The sequence below is a fragment of the Dama dama genome, chromosome 29 (genome assembly GCF_033118175.1).
Source record: "Dama dama isolate Ldn47 chromosome 29, ASM3311817v1, whole genome shotgun sequence".
Taxonomy (NCBI): Eukaryota; Metazoa; Chordata; class Mammalia; order Artiodactyla; family Cervidae; genus Dama; species Dama dama.
In genome coordinates this window covers 54275139-54287402 of record NC_083709.1, presented here as the reverse complement: position 1 = coordinate 54287402, position 12264 = coordinate 54275139, and the positions used below count along the sequence as shown (strand labels likewise).

Genomic DNA, 12264 nt, shown 5'->3' with positions numbered 1-12264 from the left:
AGTGAAAAAGTTGGCTTAAAGTTCAACATTCAGAAAACTAAGATCTTGGCATCCAGTCCCATCACTTTATGGCAAATAGATGGGGAAACAGTGGCTGACTTTAATTTTTTGGGCTCCAAAATCACTGCAGGTGGTGATTGCAGCCATGAAATTAAAAGACGCTTACTCCTTGGAAGGAAAGTTATGACTAACATAGACAGCATATTAAAAAGCAGAGACATTACTTTGCCAGCAAAGGTCCATCTAGTAAAGGCTATGGTTTTTCCATTAGACATGTATGGATGTGAGAGTTGGACTATAAAGAAAGCTGAGCGCCGAAAAATTGATGCTCTTGAACTGTGGTGTTGAAGAAGACTCTTGAGAGTCCCTTGGACTGCAAGGAGATCCAACCAGTCCATCCTAAAGGAGATCAGTCCTGGGTGTTCATTGGAAAGACTGATGTTGAAGCTGAAGTTCCAGTACTTTGGCCATCTGATGCAAAGAGCTGACTCATTTGAAAACACCCTTATGCTGGGAAAGATTGAGGGCAGGAGGAGAAGGGGACAACAGAGGATGGGATGATTGGATGACATCACCGACTCAATGGACATGAGTTTGGGTGAACTCCAGGAGTTGGTGATGGACAGGGAAGCCTGGTGTGCTGCAGTCCACGTGGTCGCAAAGAGTCGGACACGACTGAGTGACTGAACTGAGCTGAATAATACATTAAAACCAAGAAACTTTCTATCAACCTATAATACTCCAAAACTACTATTCAATTCACATCCCCACCAGGAATACTTAAGAATACCTGATTTTCTGCATCTTTGCCAACACCAAGGGTGGTAGGTGAAGACAACTCTGGTTTTCTTGTTTGACTCGTCTTTTTTTCTGAGAAAGACATATAAATTGAGTGATATTTAAAACATTTTAACTTCAAATTTAAATTTAAAGATTTAGAGGAGTGGAGATATAATATCTCAGGTCAACTCAAGGGAAAATTATGAAATAAATTTCATCTTTGGATCCTTCAGTCTCCCTCTGGTCAGACTCTTTCTGGAGTCCTTAGATTCTTCAGTCTAAGCATACCAGGATGGGGGCATGGACAGGTGGACAGCTATTCCCTCCACACCAGCTTTCCAGAAAATCTGATGCCCCAGAGCACAATGCCACCTCAGGTTCCTTGATAAACAATAGCACAAATGTCTGTGTCTCCACCACCCCCACCCCAAAATCCTTTAGCAACTCCATACTGTAAACCTTCCTTTCCCCTCCTCAAATCTGTTCCAAAGAAAGCCTGGTAATCTGATATTTCAGAGTAAATTTATCTATTTGCTGCCTCAGAAGAATTTACATCTGAAGTGGGATCTCTAATTGGTCAGTGGAATTTAGGCATCTGCAGAATAAATAGGTGAGACATTTAAGGAGTTCCATTTGATGCCTAATTTCTGAATTCTTCTAAAACAATGAGAGATGTTATTCTGATAGTCTGTAATTTGCTACCAGCTCAACACACAATAATACCTTTCAGACCTTAGCCAGCCCTGGCTTAAAGAGTTAAAGGTTTAGCCAAAATTCCACTCTGCCTCTTGGTTCTCTCTCCAGTGGACTTCAAGTTTTCTTCCCAATTCAGGCACTCCTGAGTTCAAAACAGAGAACTGCCCCTCATCTCCCAAGTGGATTTTCTGGGAGCATCAGTAGCTGTTTAGGAGAATGTCCTGTTTGGCACTTTGGCCAAACTTGTGCTTATGCAGAAGCAGATTTTAGTACAAACCTGCTGGAGGCGGGCGTACCGCCTCCACCAGTCAGAGGTCTAAGCTGTGGCCTGGAGGCCAAACACAGCACTTAGGTGGATTTTGCCTGGCTCCCTCTATATCTTTTACATTTTTTAATTCAAAGGCCTATGAGGCTTTTCAACTAGTAATCTCTGCCTTACACTCACCCCAGGCTCTGATTGAAGGACATAAACAGATATGAACGGTTAAGCAGCTACTTAACCCGATTCGAGTCAGGTGCTCAAAGATCTTGTTCCTTCCCTTAGTTCTTCCCCGTATTTAAGGCACAAGACAGAAACAAGAGAGCTACTGACTTCCTGGTATAGCTGTCCTTCTAACTTGATGCTGACCATAAACAAATTACTCTGTCCCCGGGCAGTGGGCTAGAGGATTTCTAAGCAACTGATAGTTTAACAGTCTGTGAGTCTAGGTACTGGTGCTCTTCATCATGGTAAAAAAATTAGAATTGTATGTTGAATTGCTGAGTTGTTTCTGACTCTTTGCAATCCATTGACTGAAGCACACGAGGCTTTCCTGTCCTTAACCATCTTCCCGAGAATTATGTATTAGCCAATCCTATGAAGTTTACTTCCTATGTAGTTAGAAATAAGCAAGCCCTATGTGTTCCCCATTTTACAGGTAAACAAACTTGAAGTCTAAAGCAATTGAATACAGTAGTAATTCAATCAATGTAGATATTCAAATCTTTTGGCTTCCTTAAACAGCTTCCCTCTAACTTGGAAAAAAAATCTTCCTTATCATTAAGCATGTTTTACTCCTTCACTGCTACCTCTGTCAGAGAAGGCAATGGCACCCCACTCCAGTACTCTTGCCTAGAAAATCCCATGGACAGAGGAGCCTGGTAGGCTGCAGTCCATGGGGTCGTGAAGAGTCGGACACGACTGAGCCACTTCACTTTCACTTTTCACTTTCATTCAGTGGAGAAGGCAATGGCAACCCACTCCAGTGTTCTTGCCTGGAGAGTCCCAGGGAAGCCTGGTGGGCTCCGTCTATGGGGTCGCACAGAGTCAGACACGACTAAAGCGACTTAGCAGCAGAAGCAGCAGCAGCTACCTCCGTACTCTCTGCCTCCTCATTCATCCCCAAAGAATACTTTTCTTACCAAAATTAAAAAGAAAAATGTTATTTTATTGTCTGCTTTCTCATTCTTACCACCTGGATACTGCTAAGTCATTCTCAAGAAGGTTTAAAGTTGTTGAGAGAACTGAAGGATCTAGAGGCATCACAGTATTGAAACCCTTGAGTAGCTATTGCTAGGAGAGAACATAGTGATGGCTATAATGTACACATGCATAAACACACAAACACATACAGGCACGAACATGTGCACAGATGCACATGGTACCTTTACTGAAGGGCGTACTAACTTTTTAAACACTTAATTTCTCAACTCGGTTTAAATCATGGCTTATACATTTCTGCAAATCTGGTAAGTTTTTATTCTAAAGGTGAAATGATAAACGGGGACATTTTCCTTTGTGTCTGGCTTCAGAGATTGTAACCATAATCAGTGAATTATCTAAATTGGTTTCTGTTTGGAGGCTACTGAGGCATCTCCCTCTTAATGGATTGCAGAGCCCTCTAATTGAATTCTTGCCATGTATGCTTTCTCTGTGGTTAAGAATCTACCTTATAGATATTAAGATAGTCTGTGTTCAAATATGGTCTCATTGATTTAATTTCTCTTGAGGGAAAAAAATGTATTGCTAATGGTCACCTTCTCTCAAATTGCAGATTACAGTATTTCGGATGGGATCAGAAGGACACCAGGACATTGATTTAGCCATCCTGACAGCTTTGCTCAAAGGTAAAGAGTTTCTATATACAGGGAGTACAAAACTAATTTAAATGGATTAGACAGCAACCTTATGTCTCCCAATAGTGGATATAATCTCAAATAATACCATGACACATCCAATTATTGATAACATAAGGGCTTCTCTTGTAAGACATTCTTTTTTATTTTTTAATTGGAGAGCAATTGCTTTACAGAATTTTGTTGTTTTCTGTCAAACATCAACATGAATGAGCCATAGGTATACATCTATCCCCTTCCTTCTGAACCTCCCTCCCATCCCCGTCCCCATCCCACCCCTCTAGGTTGATACAGGCCCCTGTTTGAAGTCCCGAGACAAACAGCAAATTCCCGTTGGCTATCTGTTTTATATATGGTAATGTAAGTTTCCATGTTACTCTCTCCATACATCTCCAGACATTCTTAATGCTATTAAATTTCCCTATAATAGGCCTACTATAGCATGACTTGATTTCAGAAAATTTATAAATTGTTTAAAATTTGGTTATTTATTTAATTTTTGGCTGTGCTGGGTCTTCGTTGCTGCACAGGCTTTCCTCTGGTTGTGGCAAGCAGGGGCTACTCTCTGATTGTGGCATGCATGTGTCTAATTGTGGTGGCTTCTTTTGTTGTGGAGCGTGGACTCTAGGGCACTTGGGCTTCAGTAGTTGCGACCCAAGGGCTCAGTAGTTGGGGTTTCCAGGCACTAGGACACAGGCTTAGTTGCTGTAACATCTTCTCAGGGATTGAACCTGTGTCTTCTGCATTGGCAGGTGAATATTTACCACTGAACCACCAGTGAAGCCACTCAGTAAAATTTAAATGTACTACAATTCAGTCATGTCTATTGAATCATAAAAATTTATGAAGTAAAAGGCATGCCTTGTCCCTTGATAATAAATAAAGTAAAACACCACATTTATCTCCTTGAACCAAAACTCATAGTAAATGGAGATGTGGCCCAATTATCAGTTAAAATATTAGTCATCATAATATCTTCTATTCAAAATATTTTCTTTCTCTTCCACCAGATTGTGAGACAAGTGTACGTCACCTTCACATTAGTCAGAATTTATTTGTTCTAATATATAATAGTTGTTTTCCAACTGTTATGTGTGTGACAGACCATATAAATGCATTTTATATTATAACCAAGTAGTTACACATATGTAGTTAGAAAGCTGAAATAAAATAAATAAAATGGTTTTTACATTTACTGTATGCAATAAAATTGGATATTTTCAATTCTAACCTATTCTATTCTCTTTAATGCTTATTATATCCCACCAAATTGATTTATGGCCCACTAATGGGTCATAACTTGCTGTTTTAAAAACACGGCCATAGAAGATTAAAGGAAATTATGATTGCTCTTAGAAATTAACATTTCTAATCACTATAATGAACATTACTTATGCAGCAGTAGATGCTAATGGGAATTTATGCCATTAAAATATTATGGTGTGTCAACTCTATTTTGTGCAGGCTTTGAAATGCTCTCTGATATTAACCCAGTTGATTTGTGAAGGATATCAAGTGTAATGCTTTTGCTGACTTCCTTAGTGGCCAAGAATATATTTATATCAGTTTCAAATTCTTTTAGTTTGTTAAATTTTTCTTCCAGTGTATTTTAAAACTTATGCCTGGGCAAGTAACATGGTTTAACATTTAATTTTTATAATTATGCTTAGTTTTCAATTATCTAATATATAAGTAACTTTTGTGCAATTCAGTTTTTATTCTCTCTATCATCTGGGAAAATCAGAAGTAAGGTGGAATGGAAAGAGGAAGACAAGAAAGAGAGATGAAACTAAGCACTCGTCCATAGATCAGGACCTAGGGGAGAAAAGAATGAACAGGGAAAATATACATTTGCTGTTCCTTCTTTTTTGTCCCATTGAATTTCATTCTTTTTTAGGATCTGTATATATTAAAGAATACTATTTATATGATACAGATTTATTAAGTATGTTCAAAAATGAAGAGAAAAGGGAGTAAAAAACTTGTTCCAGAGATCTAGGAAGCCCATAATTTCTCAAATACTGACACCTGGGGTAGCTTTTGAGACTAGATGATGTCACATTTGTCTTTCACATTAAGGAAACTGCTGTCTGATATGCGTGATCTGAAACTAGAGACTGTACACCCTTCATCCTTCTCCTGCTTTTCAGTTCTGCCTCCTCCCCTCAACCCCTGCTCACACATACACCCAGGGAATTCAAGGACTAGGAGCAGAATAGAGTTGCCAGAGAAAATGCAGGACATTGAATGTTTAGATCAACAGTAAGTAAATTTTTTAGCTTAAACTTGTCCTAAATATTGCATAGGACATACTTACACCAAAAAAAAAATTATTTGTTATTTATCTAAAATTAAAACACAGCTGGGAATCCTGTATTTTTATTTGCTAAATCAGGTTATTTTACTCAGAGGAGTTGTGACACTATTAATACTTCTGAACTTCAAACACCTCTAGAGATTCTGCAGGAAAAGTAACTCAAGAATCTAAGATCCCCTCATTCTTCTGTCTGCCTCTGTCTCTCAGGCAGGCCCTGCCTAATCATAGCAATCAGAGATTTCCACTGGAAAGGGCCCCAGACTTACCTTAACAAACTATCCAGTGCTTATCAACTTGCTCTGGCAGTCACCTCATCCTATCTGCATCCCCCATGCAGCAGTTTCAGTGAAGCCAGAAAACATCTACTCATAGTAGAAGTTATTGAAAGTGACCCCTTGATCCTTTCTGTGCATAGAAAGAAAAAGTGAAACTGTTAGTCACTCAGTCATGTCTCACTCTTTGTGACCCCATGGACTTTAACCTGCCAGGCTAAAAGTCCATGGAATTCTCCAGACAAAAATACTTGAGTGGGTAGCCATTCTCTTCTCCAGGGGATCTTCCTGACCCAGGGATCGAACCTGGGTCTTCTGCATTGCAGGCAGATTCTTTACCATCTGAGTCACAAGGGAAGCCTTCTGGGCATAGAGTTACTCCCAATTTTTTCCTCTTTTCTCATACACCTTGGAGGTCAAATCATGTGGGTGTATATTCTTTTACTTCTGTACATGCACTGAAGTGTAATATGTGATGACAGCTGTCCTCTATAAAGGAGGAATTCTTTTTAGAATTCCTTTTTAGAATTTAGAAACCTAAATTCTTTAGGTTTAATCTTCATTGGTAAAGTTCATCTGTGGCATAAAGAGAGAATAACTTCTGTTGCTTACTTCTTTTTCTGAAAAGTATTTTAGAAGAGAGTGCAACAATAATATATCCCTCCTCAAAGTTGTCAAGATCATCAAAAACAAGGGTAGTCTCAGAAATTGTCACAGCCCCAAGGAGCCTAAGGAGACCTGACATCTAAATAATAATGTGGTTTCCTGGGTAATAGTCTTGAGCAGAAAAAAAAAAAAAAAGAGCATTAGGTTGAAACTAGGAAAATCTTAATTAAGTATGGACTTTGTTTATTTTTTTAAATGTTAAGAGCAAAATAAGTTATGCTCTCATATATTATAGATCTGAACAATAGATAGACTGTAGCCAAGAAAACTCCACACTTCTTCATGTCAAAGCGACAAAAAAGGAAAAAGCATCTTATGGAATTAACTATACAAGTCAAGTACAGATATAATCAAAACATCCACAGGCAGTATTTAAAGAGTCTATATAAAGCACACAGGCATGGATAATGTGCACGAGATCAGTCACTCAGTCGTGTCTGACTCTTTACGACCCTATGGACTGTAGCCCACCAGGGTCCTCTGTCCATGGGATTTTCCAGGCAAAAATACTGGAATAAAAATTCAAATACCAAGAAAAATAGTTAATGTTCTAACTTTAGAAAAATTTCTAATAAGAATGCTAGTGATTAGATTAAATCATACAAAACAATGAAAATCACTTATTTTCTGAGCCATTTTCCTTTAAAACTGTATCTTTTAAAAAACTAAACTTGAATAATAAAAGTAAATAAAATCTAATGTTTTGAAACTACTTCTGAATGCGTCCTCTCCAACTCTATAAACTAGAAAATGCATAATTATTGTCACAAACTAGTACTGGTATCAATACACAATTAGTCTTGCTAAATAATTCATTTTTAAGTGGCTTGATTAATCCTTGATAAAGCAAAATGCTTCTGTGCTGTGCTTAGTCACTCAGTCGTGTCCAACTCTTTGTGACCCAATGTCTGTAGCCCACCAGGATCCTCTGTCCATGGAATTCTCCAGATAAGAATAGGGGAATAGGTTGCCATGCCCTCCTCCAGGGGATCTTCCCAACCCAGGGGTTAAACTCAGGTCTCCTGCATTGCAGATGGATTCTTTACCGTCTGAGCCACCAGAGAAGCACAATATTCTAAATTAGTTTATGTCCAATAATTCTTTGCACCAGATACATTTCATAAGTATCTAGCACCTTAAAATGTTTACTGGGAAACTATCTTTGCTTAAACTTAGATGACTCATGAATAGGTTTTATGGGAATTTATTATGGCCCTGCTTTGAAAATTAGAAAACTATTTCTAATTATGTGTTGATCTTTCCCACGCTTTTTTCTGTGTGTAGGCAGCTTAAACAACACATGCATGATTGCTTTTCTTTTTATACTGTTTTTTTAAAACCCAAAACTGTTTAGATAGCCTTATTAAGACCAAAAAAGGGATATTCATATTGATACTTTCATCACATAAGTGCAATGCAAAGTTACCATTGTTATTAATTATTATGCAATGGAAATAGATGATATTTTTTCCAAAAGAGATCACCAAAGTCAAAATGTGTGGCATATTTATTTTAGGCTTAAAAGGGCATAGGAGATAAACTTTTGGAGAACAGTGAAATATTTCAGTTAGAGATGAAATTCACTCAGTAATTTTTACAATGTAGATCCTTTGCAAAAGTATTATTAAACCTTTCTCTATATGAGACCACTTTTCATCTTCCTCATGTGCTTTCACTACAAGCCAGGCTCCCCCAAATCCACTTGTTTCCTGATGGTTCATTTTTATCTCTTTAGCCAAATCTTTAACTTTGATATCATGGAGCAGATTGATCATGTGTATTAGAACCTCAGTACAGACGGTGCAGACCTATGTCTGCTACTGGACTCTTATTTTTACTTCATCCCAAAGCCATCTTGAAGCCACAGTACCCCCTTTCACATGTTTATGTGCTCACTCAGTTGTGTCTGACTCTTCGTGACCCCATGGACTGTAGCCTGCCAGTCTTCTCCATACATGGGATTTTTCAGGCAGGAATACTGGAGGTGGGTGCCATTTCCATCTCCAGGGGATCTTCCCAACCAAGGGATCAAACTCAGGTCTCCTGTGTCTCCTGCATTGCAGGCGGATTCTTTACTGCTGAGCCTTTGGGAAAGCCCTTTCACCTTTCTACTCCCATGCCTTTTACAAACTTTGAAATTGAGGCAGAGTCTGAAAGACATTCAGGATCCTTAGGCAAATCAATAGCAGAGCCAAAGTTTTCACTCAGGTCTCCTCACTTCTTTTCTTTCTTTCTTTCTTTTTTTTTTTTTTTTAGACAACAGAGTGGTTTATTTGGTGCTAAAAAAGATATGAACTATTAGATCACAGAAAGACATGGAGGAATCTTAAATGCATATTACTAAGTGAAAGAAGTCAAATCTGAAGAGGCTACATACTATATGATTCTGACCATATGACAGTCTGGAAAAGGCAAAACTAGGGGGACAAGAAAATTTTCTTTATATTACATGTATGAGTCTTGGGAACATCTGGGATTCCTTGGCTTTACACTGCCACAGAGATCTCAGACATTTACCCCTGTGACTTCAGGGGTACCTGAGTGATAACAGATCAGAACATCTGCTTCCCTGAAGCTCTGAGAACACTTACCGGGGTCCTCAGCTACCAGATGATCCTAGCCGCATGCACAGTACCTTAATGAGGAAACTAGAATGTCCACAATTTAACCTAATGCAGTGGAAGAAAAAGTACAGTCTGACACTTGTTTTATTTTTGAAGAGTACACCTCTGGTGAAATATTGATTCAACCGGGAAATTTTTAGTCACATGTGACAGAAACATATATCAACTTAGTTCAAGCAAAGAGAAATTCAGAACACCAGAAACTAACACAACATTGTAAAGCAATTTTCCTCCAATTAAATTTTTTTTAATTTTTAAAAATAAATAAATCATAAAATTGAAAAGGGGAAATAAAAAGATATGTCATTTAAAAATAGAAAAAAAGAATACAACGATTTCCATGACCAGGCGGTCTGAGACTTGTGCAGAACATCCATCAGCAGTAGCAAGCTCACATCAACCCACTGAGCAAACCCCAGTTCAAAAGAGCCATCTCTTCTCATACTTGCAATGAGAAGTCCCAGGGACCATTTGAATTTGCTTGCTTTGGTTCAGTGCCCATCCCTGAATCCATCACTGTGGCAAAGAAGATGGGAGAACCCCTGTGAGCATGAAATGAGAAATGGGATCAGCTCTACCCAAGCCTTGGAGTTATGGATTTCCAACAGTAACAAAAAAAGAGGCTCTATAGCCAGGAAGTAGAGGCGGAAAGGGTGCTGAGAAGACCAAAACCAACTAAATATATATGTATATATACATGACTCACAATTGTATTAAAAAAAAGGATTGAGGACCAAAGAGTGTCAGATTTACCTAATATGCAAGCACTTATGCACCTTAGGGGAACAAATTCTTCACTCAGTAGACAAAAATGGAAACTAGGTCAAATTAATACTAATCAGGGTCACACATCCACTCAAGGCATTCTCATATAATTCACTTCAGGTAGACCTAAATATGCAATCTATGACTATTATGTACTATATAGTTTCTTTATCACTATAGTCATTATTATCCTTTTCAACTTTAATCATCTGTACTTGATTATTTGATTATTTCTGCTAAAAATTTTAAAGGTGATTACATTCTTAACACTTTTCCCCCAAGACCAAAGTCTACCCTTAGGAGAAAGTGATTTTATAAAGACCAAAGCACCCCAGGCTTTCCCAACTAGACTCCATCCACCCCATCCTCCACTACCACGCCAAGCCCTCAGAATCGTACTTAGCACAGGGAGACCACCCAGTAAAGGGATTTCTAATAGTATGAATTACAGACACATTCAAAGCATCACTACTCCCTGATTGAACAAATTGCTTTACATCATTGAGGCTTGGTGTCCTAATCTAAAATAGAAATAATTATCATACTTCACTCATAGTCATTTTAATAATTATAATTAATAATGCAAGTAAAACATTTAGCAGAACCTGGAAAGTTCTGTTTAATAAATGATAGTCTGACTAATCATGCTGATGATGATGCCAAACTAGAAATGAGAACAAGAGCCACATCTGTTTTACTCACCACCATATACACATATACACAGTGCCTGGCACACCATCAGTATTAAATATAGATTTGTTGGGTGCATGAATAAATGATCCTCAGACTTTGGGATCAGATGATGTGTGTGTGTGTGTGTGTGTGTGTGTGTGATTTATATATATAAATTCTAGTTCTTTGCTGCCTATAAAATTGACCAAGTTATTTAACTTCTGTATGTCTCAGTTCCCTCAACTATGAAAGAGAAAATTATGACAAAAACAACAACATTTCTCATGTGGGTTGATTTAAGGGACTGGAAGCTCTTTGAGGGCAGGCACTATGCTTTCTTCATAGTAAATACTGAACACTTAGTGCTTTATCAAGCAGTGGCTCAGTTGTCTAGGAGTATGATTCTCGCTTAGGGTGCAAGAGGTCCCGGGTTCAAGTCCTGGACAAGCCCTCTTGGGTTTCCCCAGTGACTCAGCAGTAAAGAATCCACCTGCAATGCAGGAGCCACGGGAGAGATAAGTTTGATCCTTGGGTCAGGAAGATTCGCTGGAAGAAGGGAATGGCAAACCACTCCAGTATTCTTACCTGGAGAATCCCATGGACAGAGGAGCCTGGTGGGCTGCAGTCCATGGGGTTGCAAAGAGTCAGACATGACTGAAGCACACACAGTGCTTTTATACTCTTTCTCTTCTAAAACAGGCTTTTGAATTCCTAGGGAATTAGGATGTCCCCCATGTCCAAAATCCATCATAATCTTCAAATCTTAATTTTGAAAGGACATAAAAATTTGGGAACAACAAAAACCTTTGAGCATACATGTAAAGAACCAGAACAGATCACAGAAATAAATTTAATCTTGCAAATGGTTGAGCACATGCCCAGCCTCCTTAAAATGAAATTAATTTTCTGGCAATTTTATTTTCTTGCAAATCCAAGTAGATCTCAGAGCAATAAGAGAGACCAAGGTAGATAGCAATTTTGGACATTTCTATTTGTCTCTAATAGAAGAATGCAATAAAAGAACTTAAATCTCTTACTTCTTTTATTTGTATAATGTTTTACAATTCACAAAGCATTTTCACATAAATTTTATCATCTAATCTTTATAACAACTCTGTGGAATGGTTGCCAGTTAATTTATCTCCAAACTGGGTCTTCTGAGGCATGAAAGTGGGAGATAGTGATAATTAGGCCAGAACAGCTAGAATAAATGAAGAATGTCCAGACAAATTGGGGAGTGTGATCACTCTGATGACAAACTTCACCTTCCAATTAGAAAGTTTCCGGAGGAAAAGAATTTTGTTTTCTTTGCCTTCATATTCCAATACCAGAAAAAAGGCCTGACATATGCTTAGCA

The 12264-nt window shown here is 38.2% G+C and overlaps 1 protein-coding gene across 13 annotated transcripts in view; it reads left to right on the top strand.

Moving 5' to 3' along the window:
- The window catches only part of TRPM3 (transient receptor potential cation channel subfamily M member 3), an 896309-nt gene that overhangs the window by 762240 nt on the left and 121805 nt on the right, over positions 1–12264 (top strand). For all 13 annotated transcript variants that reach the window (XM_061132826.1, XM_061132822.1, XM_061132817.1 and 10 more), the window contains one exon: positions 3510–3582. In XM_061132826.1, coding sequence (XP_060988809.1) covers positions 3510–3582 — 73 coding nt within the window. The remainder of the gene's footprint in view (positions 1–3509; positions 3583–12264) is intronic.